The sequence below is a fragment of the Rattus rattus genome, chromosome 1 (assembly GCF_011064425.1).
Source record: "Rattus rattus isolate New Zealand chromosome 1, Rrattus_CSIRO_v1, whole genome shotgun sequence".
In the NCBI taxonomy this organism is placed as follows: Eukaryota; Metazoa; Chordata; class Mammalia; order Rodentia; family Muridae; genus Rattus; species Rattus rattus.
Window position 1 is genome coordinate 17,332,374 of NC_046154.1, and position 27,771 is coordinate 17,360,144.

General features: G+C 53.4%; 1 protein-coding gene across 1 annotated transcript; it reads left to right on the forward strand.

Annotated features, from left to right (window-relative positions):
* The first annotated feature begins 43 nt into the window (after positions 1–43).
* Positions 44–27,687, forward strand: Padi3 (peptidyl arginine deiminase 3). The gene is made up of 16 exons (XM_032895266.1): positions 44–176; positions 7,859–8,039; positions 9,559–9,631; positions 11,124–11,185; positions 12,244–12,361; positions 13,081–13,206; positions 15,108–15,286; positions 15,848–15,951; positions 16,040–16,151; positions 17,754–17,861; positions 18,656–18,807; positions 20,205–20,349; positions 20,463–20,565; positions 22,961–23,040; positions 23,884–24,009; positions 26,394–27,687. Exons 1-16 carry the CDS (start codon positions 85–87, stop codon positions 26,625–26,627), a joined length of 1,995 nt encoding a protein of 664 aa, XP_032751157.1. The 5' UTR covers positions 44–84; the 3' UTR covers positions 26,628–27,687.
* Positions 27,688–27,771: the final 84 nt, after the last annotated feature.

Sequence of the window (27,771 nt, forward strand, 5' to 3'; positions counted from 1 at the left end):
AGCTGGGTACTTTTAAAGCACATCCTTGTGGGGACCTCTGGCTAGTGCTGGGTTTGGTGGCCAAAGCCCCCATCCTAGGCCGGCATGTCTCTGCAGAGGATTGTGCGTGTATCCCTGGAACACCCAACCAGCGCTGTGTGTGTGGCAGGGGTTGAGACCATCGTGGACATTTATGGGTAAGAGTTGGTTCTGGAGGGTCTGGGGTTCCTAGTGTTGAGTCTCTGGGCCTCCCCTGCTAGGAGCTGTGCAAATGGATGTTCCCCAGGGCACAGGTTGGGCCAAGGGTGCCTGGGGTCTTAACCTTGAAACCTCTGCCCACCGTGGGAAGTATGGGTCCTTGTTGCAATCAGCCTGGTTCCCAGCAGGGTGTTTGAACCAGGGGATCCAGGCAGGACTGAGCTCCTACCATATAGAAGGGCTTAGATGGTTCCCAGCAGGGTGTTTGAACCAGAGGATCCAGGCAGGACTGAGCTCCTACCATATAGAGGGTCTTAGATGGTTCTGGGGGCCATGGGCTCATTACTCGGTTTAAGGGTCCTCAGGAGAGGCTGGTCACTCTGTCTACGGCCCACAAGAAAAGGAAGGTATCTGTCCCCTTGTCCTCCAATCCCTTGGCTTAGGAGCCCAAGGAGAATCATTTCTTAAAAGGCCGCATCTGCTCACATACGTAGCCCTTAAGGTGCCAAGCTCTGTCCCCAGAGCTGGTCACAGTTCTCAGACTCCACCCCAACGAGAGCCCTGCCATTCACAGCGTCTCAGGTGGTGGTATTCACAAAGTGCAAGTGGTGGCACAGAGAGGGTGAGCCATTAGCCCAGGTCACACAGTCACCTGGAGGCTAAGCGGAGCTTTGAGCCCACTGTGGACTTACTAAGCGCTTCCTGTCCAGCTGTTCAGCCACTGGAGCCCCAGGGCTTCGAATCCATGGTGTCTGGTCACCTGTGGGCTGTGGCTGCTGCGTGCCAGGCTGAGCCCATACAGCACAGGGTGGTTTGGGTAGGGGTTTTGTAGGAGCGAGGCTGGTTTCTTAGGCTTTTGAGTCCCAGCTCTGAGTCTGAGCTGAGGACAGATTCTAAGGATGCTGGGGTTGGGTGTCACCCCTCAGACCTCCCTGCCCCCTTCTTGGATGTGGCTTCAGCACTGGGACACCAACAGCCCTTGTGGGACTGTGCCATTCACTGTAATACTGTGAGAGTCATCTTTGGTCTCCATTTGCCGGGGCCTATAGTGCTCCCACCTCTGCTGGGTCAGCCAAAACTCAGATGTCGTCAGGTATGCCCCAGGGGCCAAAGTTTCAGTACACGAGTCCAGAAGTAAGAATTTTTCAAAAGTGGAGTGAAATCAGTTAGGGTCTGAGGTACCGACCCTCCTCAGGGAGTGAGTTGCCGGTCACAGGAGATAACCAAGTCCGAGATGAACTGCGCACCAGGACTGGCTCCTGGCCGAGGGTTGGTGGACTGGGAGATATGCAGAGGGGAGTCTGTAGCTTCCAAAGAAGCGGGCAGGACAGGAAGGGGGGTGGATGCGGCCTGGCGCCACAGCCTGCTCCAGGGCTGCGTGCCCATGGGAGTGACTCACTGCCCGGCTGCCTTGTGCCCATTGGATAGATATGTCTCTGGTTTGACCTGTCCAGGGAGCTGGGGGTAGCTCCTCCCCCTTCTCCTCCTCTCCTTTCCCCTTCTTCCTCTTCCCCATTCCCCCTTCTTCCTCCCCCTTCTCCTCCTCCTCCCCCTCTCGATCTTCCTCCTCCCCCTTCTCCTCCTCCCCCTTTCCCCTTCTTCCTCTTCCCCCTATTCCCCCTCCTCCTCCCCCTTCTCCTCCTCCCCCTTCCCCTCCTCCTCCTTCTCCCCTTTCTTCCCTCCTCCCCCTTCCCCTCCTCCTCCTTCTCCCCTTTCTTCCCTCCTCCCCTTCCCCTCCTCCTCCTTCTCCCCTTTCTTCCCTCCTCCCCCTCCCATTCTCCTCCTCCTCTTCCTCCAGCTCCTCCTCCTGATCCTCTCAGAGGTGCCTTCAAGGGTGGAGGATGGGCTGGGTGGGAGGCAAGCAATTGGTTGGGGGTAATGAGTGACTAGGGCCGTGGTGGGGGTTCACCAAGAGAACTGGGGATGGGGCAGTCATGGGTGGTGGCAGGGTTTTGGTGTCTTATAGGAGGATGTTCACACACCAGGATGGCCAATCTCCCTGGGAAATAGAGTGGGGTTTACTCACATACCCATCATGGGCTTCTTTGAGCATTAGTGTATGGCCACCCTGGGGACTCTCAGAAGTAGAAGACCTGGGGAGGGAGTTCAGGCGGCTGTCCAGTGAGGCTGCAGAGATGGCCTGTGTCTTGGTTGTGAGCCTTGCCTTTAATGGCTGAGCCATCTCTCCAGCCCACAACCTGTGTCATGGAAGCGGGGAGCAAGACTGGACATCTTAGAGTTGTTCTTCCTGGAGCCGAGTCCTGGCCTACGAACCTGGAGAAGCTGGGTGACGGCTCAGCCCTGACTCTGGCCCTTCCCGGCTGCCTCATCTTGGGAAGCGCTTTCCCCATGGACTCTCTTCTTCGAGCTCTACTAAGTGATGCGCCTGAGCACCAGGCTCTTGGTGGCCTGTGTCGTCCTAAGTACTTTACCCAGATACCCGAGCTTACCGTAGCGGAAGGGGGTAGGCTGTCCTCACCATCTCATAGGTCAATGCCGAGAGGCTAATTAACCTGGTCACGTAGCCAGTTGGTAGAGAGGCATGAGGCCGTCTGAACTCTTTGGTTCTTTCTCCAAGGAGACCCTGGGAGGAGGGGAGAGAGGGTATGTAGAATACAGAGGGCAGAGCCAAGGCCGACATGCACAGGACATTCTGTCATGGGATTGGTCACCGTCGGTATCATTCCATTATTTTATGGCTCTGCCCCGAGTCTGGGGAAAGTCTCGAGTGTTCCCAAACCCTGCCATGGAGCAGTTGGCTAGGACCAGGAGATGGAGGGATGGGGGGAGAGAAGGACGGTTCTCAGGGCTGAGGCATCAGCCTTGAAGGCAGAGGAAGATGATCGTTTGGTTCATCTTGGGAAGAGGGAAAGTTCTGGAAGGGTTAGTGGGCTTACCCAGGGCCACAGTCGCAGGTTGCAGTGAGACAGGAAGGCAGACTGAAAGCAGCCTTCAGACATTCTCTTCGCACGTGACTCACTTCTAGGTGTCTGTCCCCTGGGGCTGCCAGGCCCAGCTGTCATCCTTACGATGGGTGATGTGTCATGTATGAGAGTGGAAAGCAGTCCCCAGGCTGGCCCGGTGGTGGCTTCTGGGGCTCACCCATCCCTTCTTCTGAGTAGGGAAACTGAGGCCTGGTGGGTGAAAGGACTTAGCCAGGTTCAGAAACTGAGCTAAGATAGAAGCCAGGCCTTGAGACCCAAACAGCCCATGACGTATGGTGACGGGGACCCGGTTCCCAAGGTCCCTGAGGCTGGTGGAAGCTCAGGGCTCCATGTATATTCAGGTCGACATCTGGGAGAGCCCAGAGTCAGGTCTGGTCTGCCTGGCTGCAGTGGGGCGGTAGTCACAGGGTGGCTACATGCTCTCTCAAGCCAGCCCAGTCACCTTGGAGCAAGCCCAGAAGCTGCACTTGGGAAAGCCAGAAGATGGGCAGCCATGACGGAAACCCACCAGGGAGGTCTCTACCAACAGGAAGCTGTGTAGGCTTCCCCAGGGAGGCTTTTCCCTAGGTCAGGTGTCTCTTACGAACACAGCTAACTGTGAAGTGGCACCCTCCTCCCTGCAGTGTCCCCACCCCAGCTGCACCTTTGAGGCATTTAGGAGAACCGCTGGGTCTGAGGCTCAGTTGATAATCGACTCCCTTAGCAGGTGCAAGGCCGGGGGTGGGGAAGGGCTGTGATTCCTAGTACCGTAAAAACCAGATATGCTGGCCTGTGACTGGAACTCGGCATGTAGGAGACAGAAGCAAAAGGAGTAGAAGTTCAGGGTCATCCTTGGCTACATAAAAAAAAAAACTCAAAGGCTACCCTGGGCTACTTGAGACCCTGTCCAAGAGAGGGGAGGGAGAGAGAGGAGAGGGAGAGGGAGAGGGAGAGGGAGAGGGAGAGGGAGAGGGAGAGAGGAGGAGAGGAGAGGAGAGAGAGAGAGAGAGAGAGAGAGAGAGTGTGGTGGCCAGGCTATCTCATCTCCAAATCTCAGGTGGGGCATGGCTGGCGGTGTCTTGCAGTGGTAAAGCACTTACTCAGTGTATTTGAGAATCTGCGTATCAAAACCAGCACACACACACACACACACACACACACACACACACACACACACACACACACACACACACACACACACTGCATCTTGGGTCTCCTCAAAACAAATGAAAAAAGCTGGCCCAGCTCATTAGTTGAGGGGTTTGAACATTGCTAGTTGGGGTGGGGGAGGGTGGAAATAGCTCCTGGCACCCATGAGATGCCCTAAGGTGCCTTGAGTGTGGGTCCTACGTGTCTCCAAGTCTGTGCTATCCATTGGCTCCTCTTCCCTGGGCCTTAGTTTCCTAGAAGACACCAGAAGAGGCGAGCATAGAAGGAGCCTGTGCTGAGGCCTCAGAGCTCCCTGGACCAACAGGGCCGGCTCCTCTGACCACCGATGGAAGTGGCTGGGTGAGAGGTCTCAGGGCCACTGTCTTTGGAGAAATGTTAGTGTTACCACCACTGTCCCAGGCCAGAGCAGGGTAGGTGGGATGTGGGGTCAGATGGGCCCAGAGTTTCCTGAGCTTAGTTCCGTTAGCCAAGCTGGGCACTTGGGGCCCTTGTTCATGGAAACTGCCTCTCAAAGCCTGTGCTCTGACGGTGGTTTCTATCCTCACAAGCCAGCACCGAGGGGACCTGGCTGCTATCTTATTCTGTTTCAACTACCAGAACCTCTAGAGTGCACAACTGTAGCTGGAGAAGGGAGGCGCCAGGCTGGCTCTGCCCGGGAGTGAGGACAGGAAGGGCTAAGCCCCAAGACCAGCAGTTGCCAGTTAGCTACCGCTTGACTTTGGACAAGTCACCCCCGAGCCTCAGTTTCCCTGAAGTGAGACGATAGTGGGTGCATCACGCCGGGGTGCAGCTTCATTTGCCAAAATCACAGTGTCATCTTCACGGTGGGCAGGGACAAGGGCACTGAGAGAGAGAGTTGGCTGACGGGTCCCAAGTCCAGGTAGTCTCACCCAAGTCATCCTTGTGCTCCCAGCCGGAGACTCAGGGCCAGCATTTCTCAGCAGCCCTTTTGCCATAAGACTAAGGCATCAGTAGCCATTGAAAAGGCTCAATGGCCAGGCCCCTGCAGCGCCACTGGCCCTGGGAGCTTGGTCCACAAGGTTCCAGAGACTGGCAACCCACAGGATAAATGGACTGTCCAGTATATCATCACCATCATCACCACCACCACCACCATCATCACCACCACCACTTATTTGTGGGCAGTGTGTAACAGGATGCACATGGAGGTCAGAGGACAAGTTTCAGGAGTCAGTTCTCCCTCTCTTTTAACCCTGTAGCCCTGGGGATCAAACCCAGCTGATCAACGTTGGCAGAAAGTGCATTTACCTCCTGAGGCGTCTCACCAGCCCCTGCCTAGGTTTTAGCTCTAGATATTCAGTGTCCCAAAAAATATCCCCTGGGTCCCATGACGTTGGTCATCTTAGCACGTCCGCTGCCCGCTGTACACTCAAGCTATCGGGGAGGTCTGGGGACAACCTCAGCCAGCCTAGGAGCGTGGCGGAGAGCCGTCTAGAAGCTAGGATGTGGGGTTTGCTTCGCTGTTAGTCATGGTGGCCTGGCTTAAGGAACAGTGTTGCAAAGGAGAGGTTTAAGGACTTGTAACTTCCAGGAAATAGGAATAGGGTGCCAATTCCTAAATTCCAGGAAGCAGGGATCTGCTGTCTTCCAGTTCTCTCTTCCAGATCCAGTTCTCTTTCCAATGGCCACCTTGGCCATCTTAACACACAGCTTCCATGCTGGGGCATCGGCCCTGGGTGGCGGTCTGGATGCCTCAGTTTCCCCAGCAGGAGACTAACACACCCTCTCCTTCCAACTCCACCATGCCAGCTGGATAGACTGCCAGGCTAGGGAGGCTCTGGCTGCCCTCCAGGTGTGAGTGGTGGGCTGGGACTTGAACCCAGGCTTCCTGACTGCAGAGAACCCAGGTTTGTCAATCACCCTGCCACGCCCCCTCTCTCCCCACCCAAGAGCTATTGCCGGCTTCCTCCGTCACAGGGATAAGACAGGAATCAAGCCATCAAAGTCTAGCATTGAACTCCCGAGGCTCCAGCATGAAAGCCCTTTTCCTCAGACGCATCTCAGCCACCCGCCCAGGCTGCTGTCAGAGCTGTCTCCATGCGCCTGCAGCCTGCACCATAATTCTCCTTAATAGCACCTTCCCTATGCTAGAAAGGAGTGTTCCAAGCTTCTCATGACTATAAACACACTCGAGCCTCCTGGTTCCCAAGAGGCTGGCCAAGTGTATGTCATTATCCCACACTCAAGGTGATTTAGTCAAGGTCACCTGGCAGAAGTGGGACCCGGCTTGATAGCTGCCCGACTGCTGACCCCAGCCCTGGCTCCACTGAACGCTGGACTCTGCCCAGGCTGTGGGGTAGATCCCAGTGACAGCTACCACCTTTGTGTGTTCTTCCTGGTCAGGCTGTCTCCAGCAACCCTAGGGACTCCCAGCAAACTGACAGGGTGACCTAGGGAAGAGCCCAGGGGAGCTGAGTGGGGCCTCAGAGCCAAAGGACTTCACACCAGGAAGATGTCAAAGCCCCTTGCCTTTCGTGGTGGTCACAGGACAGGGAAAAGCTTGGCGGTGGGCCTATTATAGAAATCTGACCAGCTTCCTGGTTACTGGGGCTAAGAGAGAGCACTTCCTCTCCCTGGGGTCCAAGAGAGAGCACTTCCTCTGTGGCTCAAGCTTTCATGCCTGTCTTTCCTTCCTTTCGACTATCCTTCTTCCCTTCCTCCATTTCTTCCTTCCTTATTTCCTTCAGTCTCTCCTTCGTTCCTTCCTTCCTTTTTTACCTTCCTTTCTTCTTTCCTTCTTCCTTTCTTCCTTCCTACTTTCCTTCCTTCCTTCCTTCTTTCCTTCCTTCCTTCTTTCCTTCCTTCCTTCTTTCCTTCCTTCCTCCCTTCTTTCCTTCCTTTTTCTTTCCTTCTTCCTTTCTTCCTTTCTTCTTTCTTTCCTTCCTTCCTCGCTTCTTTCCTTCTTCCTTTCTTCCTTCTTTCCTTCCTTCCTTTTTTACCTTCCTTTCTTCTTTCCTTCTTCATTTCTTCCTTCCTACCTTCCTTCCTTCCTCCCTTCTTTCCTTTCTTTCTTCCTTCCTTCTTTCCTTCCTTCCTTCTTTCCTTCCTTCCTTCCTTCTTTCCTTCCTTCCTCCCTTCTTTCCTTCCTTCCTTCCTTCCTTCCTTCCTTCCTTCCTTCCTGCCATTTGTTGTGTTTGAAGACAGAGTCTCACTATGTAGCTATAGCTGTCCTGAAACTCTATGTAGACTCATAGAGATCCACCTGTCTCTGCTTCCCAAGTGCTGGAATTAAAGGTATGCACCACAGTGCCCAGCCTATGCCTGCCTTTTCTTCCACCTCTCTGAGTCTTTCTCTGGGGTGTGTGTGTGTGTGTGTGTGTGTGTGTGTGTGTGTGTGTGTGTGTGTTCACCAGCGCCAAATGAGCCGGATGGTGATGGGACATTGGAATCTCAGCACTTAGGTGTGAGAGTGCGCACGGGTTTGGGTGGTGCCCGACCTCCGTCTTCCCAGAGCTTGCCGTGAGCTGCTGGATAGTCAGGGAAGGGTTTCTGGAGGAGAGCTTGCGGCTTGAGCTCACGTGTCTGAGTAAGTCCCTCACATTGCTCCTGCTCCCTGCTCTTCTCAGGTCGGTTCCTGAGGGCACGGACATGTTTGAGGTCTATGGGACACCGGGAGTGGACATCTACGTGTCTCCCAGCATGGAGAGGAACCGAGAGCGAGCTGACACCCGGCGGTGGTGCTTCAACAAGGGGCTGGAGATCATCGTGGTCATGAACTCTCCTAGCAACGACCTCAATGACAGTCACGTGAGTTCATCCCAGGTCCTGCTTCCCATCTTCCTCCAGAAGGCCACACCTCCGTGGGGGAGCACTCACCCGAGGGCCAGACTACTGGGTGTGAACCCCAATTCTCCAACTCACAGGTCCTGGCTGTATGTCCTCAGACCTCGGTGTGTCAATCTGAAGGATGGGGTCATCCCAGTCCTCTTCCCAGGGTGGGTGGGGATGGACCCTGAGTGCCTTCTTTTTGACCAGCTCCCGTGAGGAGAGGAGTTAGCATAGTCCTGCTGTATTGGGCCTCAGTTTCCACATCTGCAAGGAAGGGCTTGGCTACAAGGTTCTTGCTGCTCTGAGTGGAGGAGAGAGCAGGGACGGAGGGGGAAACTGACATCTGGGAGCTGATACCTCCCTGATGGGTCTCACTTCTCTTCTACCCACCCTCTTCCTGTCCCCATTTAAAAGCTAGGAGAGATTTAAAGCAAGACATAGGTGGCCTTTGAATGGTTTCTGGTAGCATTCCCTTGAAGGGCTGATGGGGACCAGGACCTGTCACGAGGAAGATATTCTAGTATCAAAGACAATGTTTTGGGGAACTAGCCCTTTAAGAAGCACTGACCATTTTTATGCCCTGGGTAGCCCATCTATTATTGGCAGACCCCCTCCATAGGGGAGGGGCACCAAGTAACTGTCAGGGAGCTCACCCAGCCAAGGAACAGAAGAATTCCTACACATCAGGATCTGATTCCCCCACTCGCCCACTCATTCCTTCCATCTCCCTTCTGAATCTGGCTTCTGTCCTGAGCTCAATAAACCCATTGTTCAGAAGAAGAAACTGAGGCTGAGAAAGGATTTAGCCGGTCCGAGGAGCAGATCAAAGAGTCAGTGATTAAACCACCTCCACCAACTTCCCAATGTTGCCACCTCCGTCCTCACCCTTAATGGTGGCTGGGAGCTGAGCTGGGCCAACAGCAGTGAAGCCCACAATGCTCTGCTTCTTTAACCCACCTTCTGTAACACATCCTACGGGGTAGCAACCATTATTATCCGCCACTTTATGGTTGAAGGAATTGAGGCCCAGAGAAGGTCAGAACCTGACTCAGGATAGCTACGATCACAGGTGTGGGATCTGGGACCAAGTCAGCTGTGGGGCTCACAGGCAGTGCGCTTCTGTGAGCAGTGAGTGGCAAACTCAGGACAGCCAAATGCAGGACTCTTGGGTTTCCTTACCTGCAAAATGGGGGTGAGGAGGGGCGTGCGGGTCTCCAGTTCTGATCAGAAGCAAAGCGAGGTAGCTCAGACAGGCACAGGACCTTGGCTAAGAGATGTTGAGCTCAAGTCCAGGTAGTTGTGGGTAGGACTAGAATCCAGATCCCCATGGGTCCAGGACAAATGGCACCCACTTACAGATGTGCCCAGGTATGGGAATAAGTGACCCTGAGAAGCTTAAAGGGGCGCTGGCACAGGGACAGAGGTTGCTGAGGGTCCTGTCCCTGCCTGCCAGGTTCCATGGGCCTGTCCACATGTGACACTGAGTATCTCTCTGCAGGTTCAAATAGCCTACCACTCCAGCCACGAGCATTTGCCCCTGGCCTATGCAGTACTCTACCTCACCTGTGTGGGTAAGTAGAGCAGGGCCGAGGGTGTGGCCAGGGAGTCCTGGGAGGGCTGGAGATGAACTGAACATTGTAAAAGAAGCAGTTGGGAGCTGGGTGTGCAGTAGACTACCCTCCTAGCTTTTGCAAGGATACACACACACACACACACACACACACACACACACACACACACACACACACACACACACAGACACACAACAAACCAACACACAAGCACAACCCCTCCCCCCCTTTTCTATTCTTTTTTTTTTTCTGGGACCAAAAAAAAACTACCACTGAGCCAAATCCCCAAAAAAAAGTTTTAATTGGAAAAAAGAAGTGCACATTAGAAAATTCAAGCATAAGGATTGAAAGGCCTGGGGAGATGGTTCAGTGGGTAAGGTGCTTGCTAAACAAGCGAGAGGACCCAAGTTCGAATCCCCAGCTCCCAGATCAGACCAGAGCATGGTAGCCTGTGCCTATAATCCCAGAGCTGTGAGGAGGAAGCAGGAGGACCCTGGAGTCTTGCTGGCTTGCCAGGCTAGCTGAATCTTTGAGCTCCAGATTCAGCGAGAGACTCTGCCGTAAAAGTTGAAGGCCACGTGTGGTGGCACACGCCCTTAATCCCACCACTGGGAGGCAGAGGCAGGAGGACCTCTGTGAGTTCCAGGCCAGCCAGGGTTACAGAGGGAGACCCTGTCTTAAAAACAAAAATCACTACACGCACCCAACTGTGTACATCAAATGAATAATTACAAACAAGCAGCAACCACTGAGTCCGGGATGTAGGCCACCACGCTGACACTGGGTTTCCTTTAATGTTCCCTGTGGCTTGTCACACGTGTAGCCAAGCATGGAGTCTGTTGGTTTTTCTGTGGTTAGAATCCCCTCGGTACCTGTTCTTTTCTGTGGTATATTGGTAAGATTCTACCATTCCTGTCACAATGGTAGGTGGATAAAGTCTGTCTGTCTGTCTGTCTGTCCTTTAAGAAGTACCCATTTCATAGGCCGGGCCAGCATTCTAAGAGTCCTCTGGTTTCCAGTGAGAAAGGCTGAGCAGCAGGGTCGGTCGGAGAGTAGACGCCAAGGCAGCGTCTCCCAGGCTGTACGGCGAGGTGGCTGAGCCCATCTTCACACTGTGTCCTTCTGACACCAAAATCCAAGCTCGCTGCTTCCTCCCGAGGAGCTGAGAGCATCCCCCACGGAGCATCCTGTCGATAGAGACTGTCCCTAGTCACCTGGGTTAAGTGCCTTCTGTGTCCCACGCAGCAAAGGCTTTGGGGCTTCGGAACTGATAGCCATCAAGGAGAGCTTCCTGCAGGGGCAGCCTGTGGTCCATTTTTGCTTGGACCCTCCCCTCCACCAAAAAGGAAAAAAAAAAAAAAAAAAAAAGACCTTCTCCCTTGCCCGAGAATGGGAGACTCCAAGGTCTTAACCTCTGGCTGGCCCAGCTGACTGAGGTGGATGTTATCCATGGTCTGTCATGGGGACTCACCTGCTGCTGCCTCCCCAACAGACATCACCCTGGACTGTGACATGAACTGTGCTGACCGGCAGGACAGGAGCTTCGTGGATAAGGTAGGCAGCAGGTGTGAGCTCTTGTCCTCCAGGTCAGAGGGGCAAGGCCATTAAGATTGTCCTCCTTTCTCCCAGTTGATGCGAGGTCAGGGTAGCCAGACAGGGACCAGGCATGGCCGGGGGGGTCATCATCAGCAAGCATAGTCACAACATGGGTTCCCAGCCCTGGGCTATCCTTGGTTGATGAGGAGAAAGTTCTAGGTTTATAAACTAGGTCAAGGGTTGTGAAACTTTAAATAGACAGACAGACAGACAGATCCATTTACTGGATCATGGTGGCAAATGCCTTTAATCCCAGTACTTAGGAAGCTGAGGCAGGTGGATCTCTGAGTTTGAGGCCAGCCTGGTCTGTAGAGGGAGTTCCAAGACAGCCAAGGATACATAGAGAAACCCTGTCTTTAAATAAATAAATAATTAAATAAATAAATAAATAAATAAATAAAGCCAGGTTGTAAGTGTTTTAGGCCTTGTGACCTATATTTCATTGAAGCCGCCAATTGAAGCAGAAACTGATCATGAGACTGTTCTGATAAAACTTTATTGATAAACACAGGCAGTGAGCAGATTTGTCTCACAGGTAATCAATGCGAGGCGCACATCTGGGCAGAAAGAGCAGCCCACTGTACAAGACACCATTAACTGTCTTCTACGCAGTCTTGGTAGGGCTGTTGAATTGTGGGTTTAAAAGAGGCCAAGGTGACTGGAAGGAAGGAGGACTTCCTGAAAGGAATGACTGAGCTGTGTTGGGAAGGGTGAGGGATGGAGGGATTCCATTGGCTGGAAAAGGACTTGGGCAGGCGGGATGAGGGAGGAGCCAAGAAGTTACCCATAAAGAAAGAGGGTCATGGCCAGGGAGGCACCTCCCAGCCAGGCATAACAGCCAGCCTTGTGGTTTGGATTTGATGGTGTAAGCTTTGAGGTGCCGTTAATGTTTCAGTGAAGGTGGATTCCTCCTGGGATGTGGTGAAGGCTGAGGAGGCTGGCCAGGAAGTCCTGAGTCAGAGGCTTGCCCTGGGTCTGCTGGAGCCCTGTTGACAGCTGTATTTTCTCACTGACAGAGGCAGTGGATGTGGGGACCTGATGGGTACGGAGCCATCTTGCTGGTGAACTGTGATCGGGATGAGGTCAGCTCTGATGCCCAAGATAACTGTGACCAATGTGTGCGCTGCCTGCAAGGTGAGTGTGCTGGGGCAGCCCAGTCTTTGGGTACCCAGGGTCCCTCCTCGGTTACCCCACAGGAGTCCCAACCCCCAGCTGGGGCATTGAAGTGGGGCCAGGGACAGGTAGAGTTTATCATGGGATTCCTCAGAACCCAGCTCCGGCTGGCGGCTGCCTCTCCACAGTCCTTGGTCCTAGTGGTACTCTTTCCTTCTGGGGTCACCCAGAATTCTCTTCCTGCTGGAGAGAAAGAGGCTGCTAGTGTTGTTTGAGAACCTACTGTGTGCAAGGCCCTTCCCTGAGATCTTTCTTTAATCATCCAAGGGGACGAGTGTTGTCACCCCAGTTTAGAGAGGAGACTTACAGGTCAGGAGAGTTCCCCAAATTGCACATCAAGTCTGTCGGCTGCAAACCCCAAATTCAGACCCTTCCCCACTGGATCTATAACTTGCGTTTGAGCCAGTCCCTGCATAATGCTCACTGAAGCCCCCTTCTAAAGTGAGAATCCCCTGGAGATGGAAGGGGGCGTGGCTTGCCCAGCGAGATGACCAGGTGGGCTTCTCCAGGATGAGGATACCTGGGCTGCAAAGAAGACACAGGCAGGGTAGTGTCACATGTATACACGCGACACTGTTGTTCACACCAGTGGATCCTAGTGTCTCCATGAGCTGAGGCTGGGATCCTCAGGTGCCCTTGTGGAACAGCTGTCAATCAACAGCCCCTGTCTGCCTTCGCAGATCTGGAAGATATGTCCGTCATGGTCCTACGGACCCAGGGCCCTGAATCTCTCTTTGATGACCACAGGCTTATCCTCCACACCTCCAGCTGTGATGCGGAGCGGGCACGGGTCTTCCACGTCTGTGGTGAGTGCTTGCCGAGCAGCGCCCAACCAGGGACCTCTTCTGCCTCCCTGCTGCGGGCAGATGTGCATCTCAGCTCTGGATCCGAGGATACCCTTGGTATCAGAGCAGTTGGAGATGGGGGAAGGGTGCGTGCATGTGTGCATGCGAGTGTGCATGGAGCGTGGGGCCCAGCACATAGTCTCAGGTGTCATTGTCTTGTCTGAGACGGAGTCCCTCACCAGCTGTTTTTCAAGATGAGTTTCTCTGCGTAGCCCTGGCTGTCCTGGAACTCTCTTGGTAGACCAGGCTGGCCTGGAACTCACAGAGATCTGCCTGCCTCTGCTTCTCAAGTGTTGGGATTAGAGGCGTGTACCCCCATACCCAGCTCCTTCACCAGCTTTTTAAACAAGACTTCTGGACACAGATCTCGGATGGCCCCTCGTGCTTACCTATCAAGCACTTTATTGACTGAGCCATCATCATCCCTGTAGCTGGTAGAATGGGCTTGTCCACCCCATCCCTGCAACAGGATTTCTTTTTTTCTTTCTCCCTGCCCCCAGACAGGGGTTTTTTGTGTAACTTTGGTGCCTGTAGACCAGGCTGGCCTTGAACTCAGGGATCCACTTGCCTCTGCTTCCAAGTGCTGGGATTAAGGACGTGTGCCGCCACACGGTTGAAGTGGGGCTTCTTTGAAAGGAAATGGATCAGGTCAGGACCCCCAAGACCAAGTTCTCAGCACAATAGGAGATTTCTTTGCCTCAGGGGACAAAAGTCAGGGAATAAGAAACAAACACAGAAGGTAGAGGGAGAGGAAGAAGGCTAAGGGAACAGGGACAGGGTTAAGGGGTGTTTGTCCCCAAGGGACAAAGAACTGCCTCTCTAGGTGACAGATGTCGCCCATAGGCAAATGGTGGTTTGCAATGGTACAAAGGAAACCACATTGTAGAATGAGGTGTTTAATTTTAAATGGGTGTATCAATTAGGGTTAACCAGAGGGAGCTCTTGGCTGCTGGAGTTCAAGACTTCAGTGGATGGACCTTGGTAGTCGGCCTCAGGAGGAGGAAGTGGCCACATTAGGGAAGAGACGTTGGTGGCTGGGGAAGAGATTTAGCTCAGTTGCTTGCCTAGGGCTGGCCCTTCCCCAGCTCGAAAAAAAAAGAACCAAAAAAAAAAAAAAAAAAAAAAAAGAATGTAGTCTCTGCAAGCGCAAGGCCCTAGGTTCGATCCCCAGCTCCAAAAAAAAGAAAAGAAAAAAAAAGAATGTAGTCTCTGGTTTTTAGCAAGGCAGAGGGAGGAGGGCAAGGCCTGGCTCCCATGTTCGCCACACAGGCTGGCCAGAGTTCCTTCATTTTTTGATTCTTTTTTTTTTTTTGGAACTGGGGACCAAACCCAGGGCCTTGCGCTTCCTAGGCAAGCGCTCTACCACTGAGCTAAATCCCCAACCCCGAGTTCCTTCATTCTTAATGAATTTTCACTCATAGTTTTCCAGGTTTGTTTCTATTTTATGTGCATGAGGGTGTGGGTGTTGCACGTGTGTGCCGGTGTTCAGGGAGGCCAGGAGAGAGCATCATATCCACTGGAGCTAGAATTAGGTGGTCGTGAGCCTTCTAACATGGGCACAGGGGGCCGAGAACAGCAAGCGCTCTTAGCTCTTGGCCGCCAAAACTGCCTCTCCAGCGCCTGTCTGCATATTCTTGTAGAAGCAGCATGCTGGGCTAGGGCAAACATTACCTTGCCTCTTAGGAAGGAGTGCCTGTCCCCATCATCCCCACAGGCATGTGCCTTCTTTGCTTCTTGGCTGGGGGTCGGAGAGGAAGGGGATGCTTGCCTTGCCCCTGGGTGAGGATGCTCAACTCTGCTGACCCCTTCACAGTCTCTGGGCAACCCAAGAATCACAACCATGATCACTCTTCTTCCCATAGGCCCCGAGGATTCCTGCGAAGCCTATAGGTGTGTTCTGGGCCCGGACCGGATATCCTATGAGGTACCCCGCCTGAAGGGCTATGAGGAGCGCTTCTATGTGGAGGGCCTCTCCTTCCCTGATGCAGGCTTCCCAGGGCTCCTCTCCTTCCATATCACCCTGCTGGATGACTCCAATGAGGTAAGGTTGGCCAGGCAGAGGGTGACACAAATGACAGATGTGGGCATGGCTAGAGATAAGGGCCTCACACTCCCACATGACCCTAGTGGGCATCTCCATCCTTGAGAAAAGCCAAGGGACCTTTTCTGAGACAGGGTCATTTGTAACCCTGGTTGGTCTTATCTCACTCCATAACCAAGGATGGCCTTGAACTCCTAATCCTCCTATCTGCACCTCTTGACTGTTAGGATTATAAGGCTGCCATTTTTATGCAGTGGTGGGGATTGAACCCGGGACTTTTCGAATGCTAGGCAAGCACTCTACCAGATGTACTACTACATCCACAGCCCAAACCAGGGTATTTCTTTTTTTTTTTTTTTTTTTCTTTTTTCTTTTTTTCGGAGCTGGGGACCGAACCCAGGGCCTTGCGCTTGCTAGGCAAGCGCTCTACCCCTGAGCTAAATCCCCAACCCTCAGGGTATTTCTTAAGGACCCTAGAGAGGGTTCAGAGATCCAGAACTCTCCTGCCGCCACCGGACTCCTCCTGAGTCCAGCACTCTTTATCTTGGTCTTCCTGCAAAGGACTACTCCGAGACCCCGATCTTCACGGACACAGTGGTGTTCCGAGTGGCACCCTGGATCATGACGCCCAGCACCCTGCCACCCCTGGAGGTGTACGTGTGCCAGTAAGTCTGGGTGGAGCTCGACCTTTAGAGTCACTTCCATTCCGGGGCCCTGGCTCTGAGTCCCTCCGTCCTCCCCGGTCACTCGCAGGGTGAGGAATAACACCTGCTTTGTGGAAGCTGTGGAGGAGCTGGCCAGGAAGGCAGGCTGCAAACTCACCATCTGTCCTCAGGCAGAGAACCGCAATGACCGATGGATCCAGGTAACCAGCAGCCCCTCTGGGATACCACCCTGCAAGGAAATACCCAGGAGGCCCCGGGGATCCCTGTCTCCAGACTCAGAGTCTTCATTCCAAAGTTTCTCAAGCAGGCAGGACGCTGGGTGAGACGCAAAAAGCCACACGCTCCCAGCATGCAGCAGCCGAGCTAAGAGGCAGTTTGTCCCACAAAGGAACATTAAGTAGCATCTGGAGATATTATGGTTGTCACATAGGGTGGCCCAATAGTGTTGCTAAATCTTCAGTACCAAGGTTAGACCTACAGGGAACAACCTGGTCCAACGTATCAATAGCATGGGTCGGGGAAGACCCACTATGGAGAATGACTGTTTACAAATCCCTTGAGCCCAGGGTTTAAGGAGGTCCCGGAAGGTATAAGACGGTCCCGAAAGGTGTAAAGGGGTACCAGATGGATGTCAGAGGGACTGGAGGAGGCCTTACTGTTTGTGCAAGGGAAATGGATGGGAGGGGGGATGGGCTCCAAGGTTTGAGATTTCTGGAAGAAACCCCAAGGGGAGGATCCTCTAAGGAAAAGGCCCAGGACGGAGAGGCTAGGAAAGGGGCCTCTGTGTGAGCTGGATTAGATCCCACAGGGAATTCTGGGAATATTCCCTGCTCTCTCCCAGGACTCCTCCCGTCCCATCCCCCTCCCCCGGGGCCCTGTATGGCATTACTGACTCCTCTCTGGCCTCAGTCACCCCTGGGTGTTTGCTGATGAGCTCATGGAATGAACACCCAGGCCACTATGCTGACAGAGGCAGAGCTGGCACTTGGAAGTGCCAAGCATCAGGTGGGCTGGGTCCTGCAGAGGCCCAGAGGTAGGAGGCAGGAGATAGAGCCTCCTTTGCTCCCGGGTCAGGGCAGTGGTTCTGGGAAGGGACAAACACCGAGGGGAAGGCCTTGAACACCAAGCTCCTCCGGACTTTGTAGTTCAGCTAGACTCGAGCCGTGAGAGGTTAGGTTTGGCCCCGTGAGGTGACTCTGGGAGGGATCCTGGCCAGACACAGCTAGAGTTTAGGTTCTTGCCACTGACAGGCTGTGTGCCCTTGAAGAAACAGTCTCCTCTGTCCCTCTCTGGTCTCATGTTTCCCATGATGATAATGGTGTCTTCTATGGATGAGTCGGGGACACCAATGGAGTCCGTGTTCACGGGGAGCTGGGGCCTGGCACACAGCAGGCTGCTCTCCTGCTGTGACGTTACACACTCTGGGCCATTGTTTCTTATGAACTGTGAGGACACAGCCCTGCTTCAGGTCCCTCAGCCCCGCTCCCTTCATGACCAAGTATGGAGGCCACAGGAGTGGTGCCTGCTCAGCGGGTGGCCTGCATACTGAGCCCCAGCCACACTGCATTGCTGTGGCCACCCCGAACCCCCTCCAGCACAGCCACACCCCAAACTGTGTTCTCTTCTACTCCTATGACTCTCATAGGCAACCAAGCCCCCAGTCCCTTCTCTTTGCTGGCTCCCCCACCGCCAAGGGCAGAGAATACCCTGCCACTAAGAGCTGCCCTCCCTGAGAGCCCAGTACCCAACTCTTGGGGGCGCTGCCGGCTGTCTACAGATACGGTCTCCCTCCCCATCGGCAGGATGAGATGGAGCTGGGGTACACGCAGGCGCCACACAAGACTTTGCCTGTGGTCTTTGATTCTCCGAGGAATGGGGAGCTGCAGGGTTTCCCTTACAAAAGGATCCTGGTGAGTCCGGCCCTGGGGACGGGGAACACTTATCCCAGGGACAGCCAGGTGTGCGGGGAGGAGCACTTGTTCTATAGTGGATGAGACAGCCAGTGATGATTGTAAAGAGGTAAGGGATGGTCTTTTGCTGTAAGTCTATCCCACACTTTATACAGGATAGACATATGCTAAAATATGCATTGATTTATGCTTCAAATGTGACGGCGGCGTACTGTGGTGTGTTTTTATTTGCTGATCAGTGGGAGCGGGCGGGGGGGGTGGTGGAGGGGGAAGCGGGGGCAGGGCCTGAGGGCTTTGGTGTCAGAGCGTCTGGCTGTCACTCACAGGCTGTGTGTCAGACTTACGTTCCCTCAGAGCTCTTACTTCCTCGACTGCAGAAATAGCTTCCCAGGCATTTATAAAGCCTGTCATTGTCACTGCGACGGCTTGCTTGTGGGAAGGAGCCTGTAGTGCTCTGCTGCCTTTTAGAATAGACAGAATAAACGAACTCCCCTGAGTGAGGAGGGGAGACTCCTTCAGCTCCACAAGGGCTGGGCTAACTCCCCAATTGGTCACATGATCATATCAGGTACCCACTGGCCCTCGTGGTAACTGAATTCTTTCTGAGAGACACAGGGAGACAGCAGGACAGGGAGGCCACCACTGCCCAGAATTTGAAGACTGAGGCCTAGAGGTTCCCCCTGCACCCAACCAGACCCTGGACCCCTTGGCCTGAACTTGACAGGAGGGCCCATCACGTGATTTCAGGCTCTTCCCGGTACTCTGCCCCTGCCTGACTCAGTTTCCCCCACCAGGGTCTAGATTTTGGCTACGTGACTCGAGAACCTCCAGACAGTTCTGTGAGCGGTCTGGACTCCTTTGGCAACCTGGAGGTTAGCCCGCCCGTGGTGGCCAATGGGAAGGAGTATCCATTGGGGAGGATCCTCATCGGGGGCAACCTGCCTGGGTGAGAGGCTTGGGGCACTAATGGTGGTGGCGGGATGGAAGCAGGGAAGTCCTTCACGGGATGGACCGCTCTCCAGACTGCCTATGCTTCCCCTGGGAAGTCAGAAGCAGGCGGGAGCAGACAGGGACCTAACATGTTGTTATGTTGTTAAGTTCAGCCAGAGAGGCTGAGTCACACTCGGAACATTCTGGCTAGACTGAAGTCCTGATTATGAAACAGACATACGGTAGATAAGAGAGGTATCAGCTGAGAGAAGAGAGGAAAATAACATCTAAGTGGAAGCTTGTTCCACTTAGTGGTGGAAATGACTACTGTTCGGTCTTTTTCTGAGAGCAGGAGAGGGATTGACTAAACTGTAAATTGAGATGACTGTAGCCTTGATGTGTACACACACCCATACACATACACATACATGCATGCACATGCACGCACACACACACACATGCACACACTTGCACATACACACATGCATATGCTTGTACATGTGCATACACATGCATGCACACACATACACACATGCGCACACACATGAATATACACACATACATGCCTACACATTCACACATGCATGCATACATGCATGCACACATGCACACACACATGCATACACACCTACACACATGCATGCATACACATGTGTGCACATGTGCATACATACATGCACACATATATGCACACATGTACGTGTGCACACATCCAAACAGAGGTGGGGTGTTCTGCATGTGACACCAACTGATGGTGGAGAGTAATATTTATAATCAAGTCAACAAAACCACCAGAAGACAAGATCCAATGGTAGAAGGATCCGGAGTGGAGCTTGAGAGAGAACACTGGGATTGAGCTATTGATTCTTTGCCAGAAGGCCAAAGACGCGTAGGTTGCAAATGCGTGAACAGAAAGTACCAGGGTCATGAGACCTGCTGGGGCAATCTTTCCATGGACATCCTGGGAAACTGAGGCTGCAGCAAGAGAGGTGTAGCTACTCAGCTATGTGAGACCCAAGGCAAGAGGCGGTCATGTCATGGAGAATGAGTGGTTCTGAGGTGGTCGTTACTCACCATAACTAGCCTGTGCTAAGTGGGTCAATTGGAACCCACCCTGAGTGGATTATTAAAATACACTACCTATCTTTCTTGTTTATGAAATAATGTGCTGTTTTGAGATTAAAGTCCTACTATGTAACTCAGGCTGGCCTAGAATTCACTATATATCGTGGGCTGGCCTTGAATTTGCAACCCTCCTGCCTCAGCCTCCCAAATGCTGGAGTGCTAGGTCTGAGCTACTGTGCCCAGGAGTGTATTCTGGAGTCAGATGCTGTGGAGAGAGCTGCTGTGTGGCCATTCTGTTTCTTCTGGAGTGTGTGTTTAGTTTGGTGTCTTTCCCTAACCCCGGCCCAGGTCGAGAGGCCGCAGAGTTACCCAGGTGGTCCGAGACTTCCTCCATGCCCAGAAGGTGCAACCTCTGGTGGAGCTGTTTGTGGACTGGCTGGCTGTGGGCCACGTGGATGAATTTCTGAGCTTCGTCCCCGCACCAGATGGGAAGGTAAGGACTTCTAGATGTGTCTTGGCGGCCTCTAGAGTTTGGGATCAGGGCTAAGCTGGGGCTGGTAGGCCTGTAAGTCTATGAGCTCAGCTGTGCCTGCTCTCCACACACAGGGCTTCCGGCTCCTCCTGGCCAGCCCTGGTGCCTGCTTCAGGCTATTCCAGGAAAAGCAGAAGTGGGGCCATGGCCGGTCCCTCCTTTTCGAGGGGGTCATTGGTGAGTAAAGATGCCGAGCCCCTCCCAAATTGTGCGGAATCTCTCTCCTGAATTGAACGCACGATGACTTCTGACCTGGCGCCCTCCATCTCTGGTGACCTCTGACTGTGGTGGGGGCAGGGCTATGGCAGGTGCAGGGCAGAGGATATGGAGAAGGTGAGGGCCAGGCGTGCCCAGGGATGTCCCATTAGGTCTCTGCTCAGAAGGTCCCGGAGCACAGGTTTAATGTCCTTTGGTGGCTATGTTCGAAGCCTAGGTCAGTTTTTAAATGAAGTCTAGCGGATTTACGAACCCCAGAATCTCCATCACTGCCCTCCGTCTCCCTGGGAAGAGGGGAGGGGTCTCTGCCACCCTCTGCTGTTGTGGTAACATTTAGAAAGGAACGTTTTCTATCAGTTCCCGAGAGCCAGATTCGCTCACTCCGCTGCTGCTCTGCCATGTGGTCCCCAAGCCCCCTCTCCCGGCTGTCTCCCTTTTAGCTGCCCTCTCCACACTTGGTAGTTACCACGCCTGGTGCGGGCGTTCACACACACACACACACACACACACACACACACACACACACCCCTCACACCTCATCCTGGGGTCCCTGCATGTTCTCACTCTGCACCGGCAACAGAACCAAATCCGCACTCTCCAACTGCCTCTCAGCCATTTCTTTCACACACTGAGTTCTTTAGCCCAGTAAATCAAAGTTCCAGAAACTTGTAATTTAGCAATTAGGTCTACATGTTAATTTCTCAACCCACAATTCATCCTCACAGTAAATTGACTGCTCATTGATAACGATATAAACCGCCCACCTAGACGAGATAAAATCGATCTAGTTCACCCACATCTGAACCATCCTCCATAGGCTCCCTCTTGATCCCTTTTTTGTCTGCTCTCTCCTTCCTGGACTTTTCCCCCTCCTACGCTTCCTCCTCATCCAGTGATTGGCTTCGCCTTATCCTGGACCTGCCCTGCTGCATAAAGATGTCATCCTACACTGCCCACTTTCCCAGTGTCCACGCCCTGTGGTTGGAGTCACAGCTCCCAGTAACCCGTTAAAATCAAAACCCAATAAGCGTATAGTTTATCGATCATTGATATCTTAAATTCTCATTCCACAGAAACGTCTGCACAGTAAACTCACAACCAATTGATAATGATATAAACCGCCCACCTAGATCAGACGCTTGTCCTAGAAAACTCCATCCCTTATGAAATATTCATAACTACGTGTGGCCCTTTAAGACCACACAGGTCTGGATTGTCCTTCTCCTCCTCCATCTTGGTTCTTTCTCCTCTTTCTCCTCTCCCTCTCCTCTCTCCAAAACTCTAACCCTTTCATTGCCCAATCACAGCCCTCGTCTTATCTTGTGCCCGCCTTCGCCTGCACATAGACAACAGTCCACACTTTTTTTAAGTGTGCAACGGTGGGACCAGCATTAGTCCAACCTGCCTGGCCAGGAAAGGTCATAGAGGGACTGCCAGTGTCACCACATGCAGCAATCACACGCCCCCACTTGCAGACACACCAGGATGCTATCGAGAGCATAGGAGTGTCAGGCCCCAGGGTTGGGGTATGACGGGCTTTATCCTGATGGTCCTGACAGACCTCTGGGGAAGGGGTTGAGTGGGGGGATCTGCCGTCAGTTGAGGCTTGGAGAGAGAAAGTGCTGGCCCTAGGGCCTCACAGAAGATGTCACGGAGCGGGTTTGTGATGAGAGTGGCTGCCTCTAGGTGGGAACATGGAACCTACAGCTCTGTGTATAGGTCAAAGGAGCTCTTGTAGGCCCCACGTGGCCCTCAGAGACACAAAGTTCACACTTTTACTTCTTCCAGGTTAAAGGAAGGTCGTGACACCCACAGGTTGCTATCCTGCATATTGGATATTTGAATTACAATTCATAAGTAACACTTTGTTCTGTATTGAAAGTACAGTTATGAAGCAGCAACGAAATAATTTTTATGGTTGGGGGTGGGGTCACCACAACATGAGGGAAGGTATTAAAGGGTCGCAGCGTCAGGATGGTTGAGAACCACAGCTGTGTGACCTTGGGTAAGTCACCTGACCTCTCTGAGCCCCCGTGTCAGTCAGATGTCGCTTGCAGTCCCTTGCAGAGTGCAGCAGAGTCAGGAGACCCATGGTGCTTTCTTCTGGCTTCCCGATCTGAGTTTGGTTAGCTGGCAACCGGGAGGACTGGAAGCCTTTGGCTCCTACATCCCCTTTCTAGCCAGCCCTGTGTCTGTGGTCTCCACTAGGCAGGCGGGAAGACCAGGCCTGAAGTCTCCTAAAAAGCAGGCCAAAACCTGTTGGTATTGGATTCCTAGGACCTGCTGGGACTGGTTGGTTCACTGCCTAGTGAACCCATAAACCCTGGTCCTGGGGTGAGTGCCATCTCTTTTACAGGTGACAGGCGGGTCCAGACCATCTCCATCAATCAGGTTCTTTCCAACCAGAGCCTTATCAACTTTAATAAGTTTGCACAGGTACGAAGGCCGTGGGGCTGTGGATGGGAGGGAGATGTGGATGGAGCTGGAGTCAGGGCCAGGGCAGACATCTGGGACCCACAGTTCACGCAAGGTCAGTCAGATTGAAACAGGCCCAGACCCTCCTTTAACCTGGGAGAACTAAGGATGTGCAGCCTGGGCATCTAAGAAATAAGAGTCAGCCTGCTCTGTGAGCATCCAGGGCCGTGAGCACCCAGGGCTGTGAGCACGCAGGACTGTGAGCCTCCGGGGCTATGAGTATCGAGCTAGACATAAGAGTATGGCCTGTTGTGCCCCTGTGGTTGGGGTGTGGAGACACAGATGGGGGGTTAGGGGGAAGGAACGCACAGATCAGTGGGTAAAGGCACTGAATCCCAGCAGGCCAGAGGGCAGCCTTCCAGGGGGAGGTGGCAAGGAAGAGGCAGATGGGGACAGACTGGGATAGCACTGTTGAGTGTGGAGGGAAAGGAAGTAGATCTCGAAATAACAGCAAGGCTTGCGGCCCGGACTGCTCAGTATAGGGTGGTCACAGAACTGAAGAACGCAGGGAAGTCCAAATGATGATTTAACCTTTGGCCTGGGAATCCGATGCCCTCTTCTGGCCAGCCTGGGTACTGCACACACACATTGGACAGGAGAATCTTAAACCATGTATTGAATGATGGGTCTCCCCTAAGTCGGGGTCTAGGGTGGCTTGTTCTAGGGTTAGCTCGGTGTTAGCCAGTAAGAGCAGGGCATGGAGGATGGGATCTAGGCAGGAGGGGTTGTATAGTTGATGGCGGGCCCTTGAGCCTCAGCCACACCGGCAGGGTCTCTCCAGTTTGGCCCCTTGCCCGTCTGCAGAGCTGTATTGACTGGAACCGTGAGGTGCTGAAGCGGGAGCTAGGTCTTGGGGAGAGCGACATCATTGACATCCCACAGCTCTTCAAGTCGGAGAAGAGGAAGGCGGTGGCGTTCTTCCCAGACCTGGTGAGTTCCCCGCCTGGCACCTGGGTGTCGTGGTAACTATTTAATCTGAATAGGAGATTTCTATTCCACCTTAGAGATTTTAGTTCCCAGATAAAAGACGCAAAACATGGATATTTATAATATGCCTTAGACAGCAGTAGAGCTGGGCAGATACCTACCCTTTAAGCTATTGCGTCTGCTTCCCTATTCTGTGAGATTATGTCAGTTACACCGAGATATGACTTCCCATGTTCCGCCTGGGCCACTCTTTTTTTTTTTTTTTTTTTGGTTTTTTTTTTTTGGAGGTGGGGACCGAACCCCGGGCCTTTTTCTTCCTTGGCAAGCGCCCTACCCCTGGGCCAAATCCCCAACCCCATGGGCCCCCTTTACTCCAATGGCCAGCCCTCATGGTCAGGCGTCAGGACCCCTTACCCATGGCGTCTTCTCTTCCCCCTACCTTTTTCTCTCTTCTCCCCTGCTAACTCAAAACCCACCCACCTCCAGCGATTGGCTGTAGCCATTTTTATTTATCCAATAGTTGTCAATTAAGGAACAAGGTTTGCACAACAGAAGCTGGTAACTGTGAGAATTCATTGTAGGCTTAGACCTTCAGGTACAAAATTTAGCATTACGGTACACAGCAACAGACCAGACCCCAAGACGTGGGCTTCCTCGGCTAGACTCTGAGTCTCACTTCTGGGGGAAGACATCTGACTTCCATCATGGATGGAATTGTGGTGACCAGTGGCTGTAAGGAGAACCAGGGTCCCAGGGTGCCCAGGCTGACATTGTGGCTTCCTGTGGCTGCCCGTGGAAGAAGGGACACATTTGATATCTGTGGCATGAAGTAAAGTTGCCCAAGATCGTGTGTGCAGGATACGTGGCATCACCCAGGAGTTGAGGGGGGTCTGCCTGCTTCTGTCCTCCCAGTTCTTGGCTGCCCATCACCCCACACAGATGCAGATGTCCCGTAGGGAACAGAGATCATTAAGAATGGTCCCTGCTCCCCAGTGAGGGGACCCTTTCCTCGTGTCTCTGAGGACATGCTCCAACTAACTACTCTGTATGGTGAAGGGATAAGGGGTCAGCTCACAGACAGGACAAAGTGCAGCCAACCCGAGATAGGGGCAGAAATCCCAGAGGGCTGCATAGAAGAGGTGCCTTTGATGAAATTCTAGCTTCACCTCTGCCTCCCTGGCCACCAACTGTCCTTCCACTCACCATCCTCCGAGCCTGTATCCACCAACCTAACCCTGACCCGGCCCTCCCTTCCTTCCTTCCTTCTCTGGCTTTTTGCCCCAGCTTGCAAAGCTTCTCTCTGACCCCCTTCCTTCCTAACATGCTTGGGGCAGCCTTGTAATTAACCCACGTGCTCCCGGAAGTTTGTGCAAGGGTTGAGGTTCTTGTGTGGGCTAGAAACAGAGGCCTACCCAAGCTGGCCCAGCCAGATGGAGGTTTGAGAAGGACACTGTGACATCTGAGGGTGGGGACAGCTGTAGCAAGCGTTTTAGCATGGCCTGGAGCTCTCTCGTTTCTGTCCATGTCCCTTCCTGTGTTTGTTTTACCTCTCTGCTGCACTCTCTCCTTTGCTGTTCTGCAGACAAACAGACACAAATGCTGCAAACAGACACAAATGCCTTAGTGACTTTTCTACTGCTGTGACAAAGCACCATGACTGAGACAATCGTATAGAAGAAAACATTTAATGAGGGCTTACAGCTTAAGAGAGTGAATTCATGACCTCTAGGACTGGGAGCACGGCAGCAGGAAGGCAGGCATGGCGCTGGAGCAGTAGCTGAGACGACTTCTGATCCACCAGTGGGAGGCAGATAGAGTTGACTGGGAATGGTGTGGGCTTTTTGAAAGCTCAAAGCTTACCCTAGTGACACACCTCCTCCAACAAGGCCACACCTCCTTACTCCTTCCCAAACAGTTCCACCAGCTGGGGACCAAGCTTTCACATATATGAGGCTCATTCAAACGACCACAGTGACCATGGCCATGAGATGCAGGCCCTGCATAGACAAAGACCGAGACTCCCCCATGCCAACTCTAACTTCCTGGGAGAGAGAATCTGATTGGTTCATCTTGGACAGCTGTTTAATTTGGTCCAATCAGAGGTAGCCTAGGAGGTTGGGGCTTCTGCTGCACAAACATGGCCGCCAGCACAGTCCGCCAGTGATGAGGGCAATGGCTGGGGAAGTCACAGGCCTTGGCTGTGCAGATCCCTCTGCTGGTGTCCGATTCACTGACTCTCCCAGCCAGGTTTCCTATCACCACACAGGAATGAGCAAGCAGACATATTTAAGGCTGCCTGGAGATAATCCCAGATTCTCCTGGGGCTGCCAGGGAGGGAAGGTAATGCTGAGTTCCCGCCTCTGATCGGGGCCCCCACCTTCCCGCAGGTGAACATGCTGGTACTGGGCAAGCACCTGGGCATCCCCAAGCCCTTTGGGCCCATCATCAATGGCCGCTGCTGCCTGGAGGAGAAGGTGCGCTCCCTGCTGGAGCCGCTGGGTCTGCACTGCACCTTCATTGATGACTTCACACCGTACCACATGCTGCACGGGGAGGTTCACTGTGGCACCAACGTGCGCCGGGAGCCGTTTGCCTTCAAGTGGTGGCACATGGTGCCCTGAGCCGCCCGCCACCCATCCCCCATCCGTCCCCCAGGATAGGGCGTCCGCCCGGCAGGTGGAGACTGCGACAGACCCCAGAGCACCCAGAGACTCCCAGTTTCTAGACTGAATGACCCAAGCTTCTCAGAAGCCTTTTCTCTTGAAATGTCCACATCCGCCTGCTGCCCATTCAGTTCCCAGACATGAATCCTCTTGGTACCCCCAAAGAAGGATCCCATGTCAACCAGACTCTCCTGCGGGTCGAGATGATCCATGGGGATAACTTTAAATACCATTCATCCCCCCCACCCCCGCAAACTCCAAAACTCCTCTTTGTGGGGAAAAATCCGCTTGGGTATCTAGAAGCATTGACCTTGGCCTGTGCTTCCTGTGGTGGAAGGCCTGGGGCGGTGGGGGTTGGCGGGGTTGTTTTGGCCATTGCCTCCTGCCCTGCAGGGGATGGTTGTAAAGTCAGACTATTTCACACCCTCACTACTCGACTAGAGGGAGTCTACCCCTCCCAGGAAGCACCCCAGGGTTCATTCAGGTCAAAGTGTGTCCATCATGTCCACTGCAAGCTCCTGGCAGGACCGGCCTTTACTGCAAGCCAGCCTGGGCTATCACACGGTGGGGACCTGTCACACAATGGGGACCTCTAGATGCTTTTGCAATGACAGATGTCCCTTAGCTTCCCAGGCTTCCCATCATCCGATGTCTGGGAATCTGGTTGTCCAAATCCTCTTGGAGTTTCTCTGAAGTGAATGATTGGGGGGCTGGATTCCCAGGGGAGAACGCCTTTCCTAAGACAGGATTGACCCTGGGGGTCCCACCATCTGAAGGGGTTCCTCCATCAGCTTGCCTGGGGGCTCTGTGCAGAGGAGACCCCAGGCTGACTTAGCCCAGAGCCTTCTGCCTATACAGCCATCCCGTAGTAGAGGCCCAGGAAGTGCCACCCTGGGTGCCATCAAGGCAGGACTTAGAGGGACAGTTAAGCCTCTCCACATACTGGGAGAAGAGAGGGATGTGGCTGTCTCAGTATGTGTCTTCTGTGAGTCCAGCTGGCCAAAAAATAAACAGAGGCACAAAAGCCCTGGGTCCAATCTTGGTCTTCCTTGGGTGACTAAAATGAGGGGGTTGCTTGCAATGGGTGCATTGGCTTGCCTGG

Coding starts and splice junctions, on each gene's coding strand:
- Padi3 (XM_032895266.1), top strand. CDS start 85: ATGTCTCTGCAGAGGATTGTGCGTGTATCCCTGGAACACCCAACCAGC. Junction 16,152..17,753: donor GCAATGACCGATGGATCCAG/GTAACCAGCAGC, acceptor CCCCATCGGCAG/GATGAGATGGAGCTGGGGTA. Junction 23,041..23,883: donor ACTTTAATAAGTTTGCACAG/GTACGAAGGCCG, acceptor GCCCGTCTGCAG/AGCTGTATTGACTGGAACCG.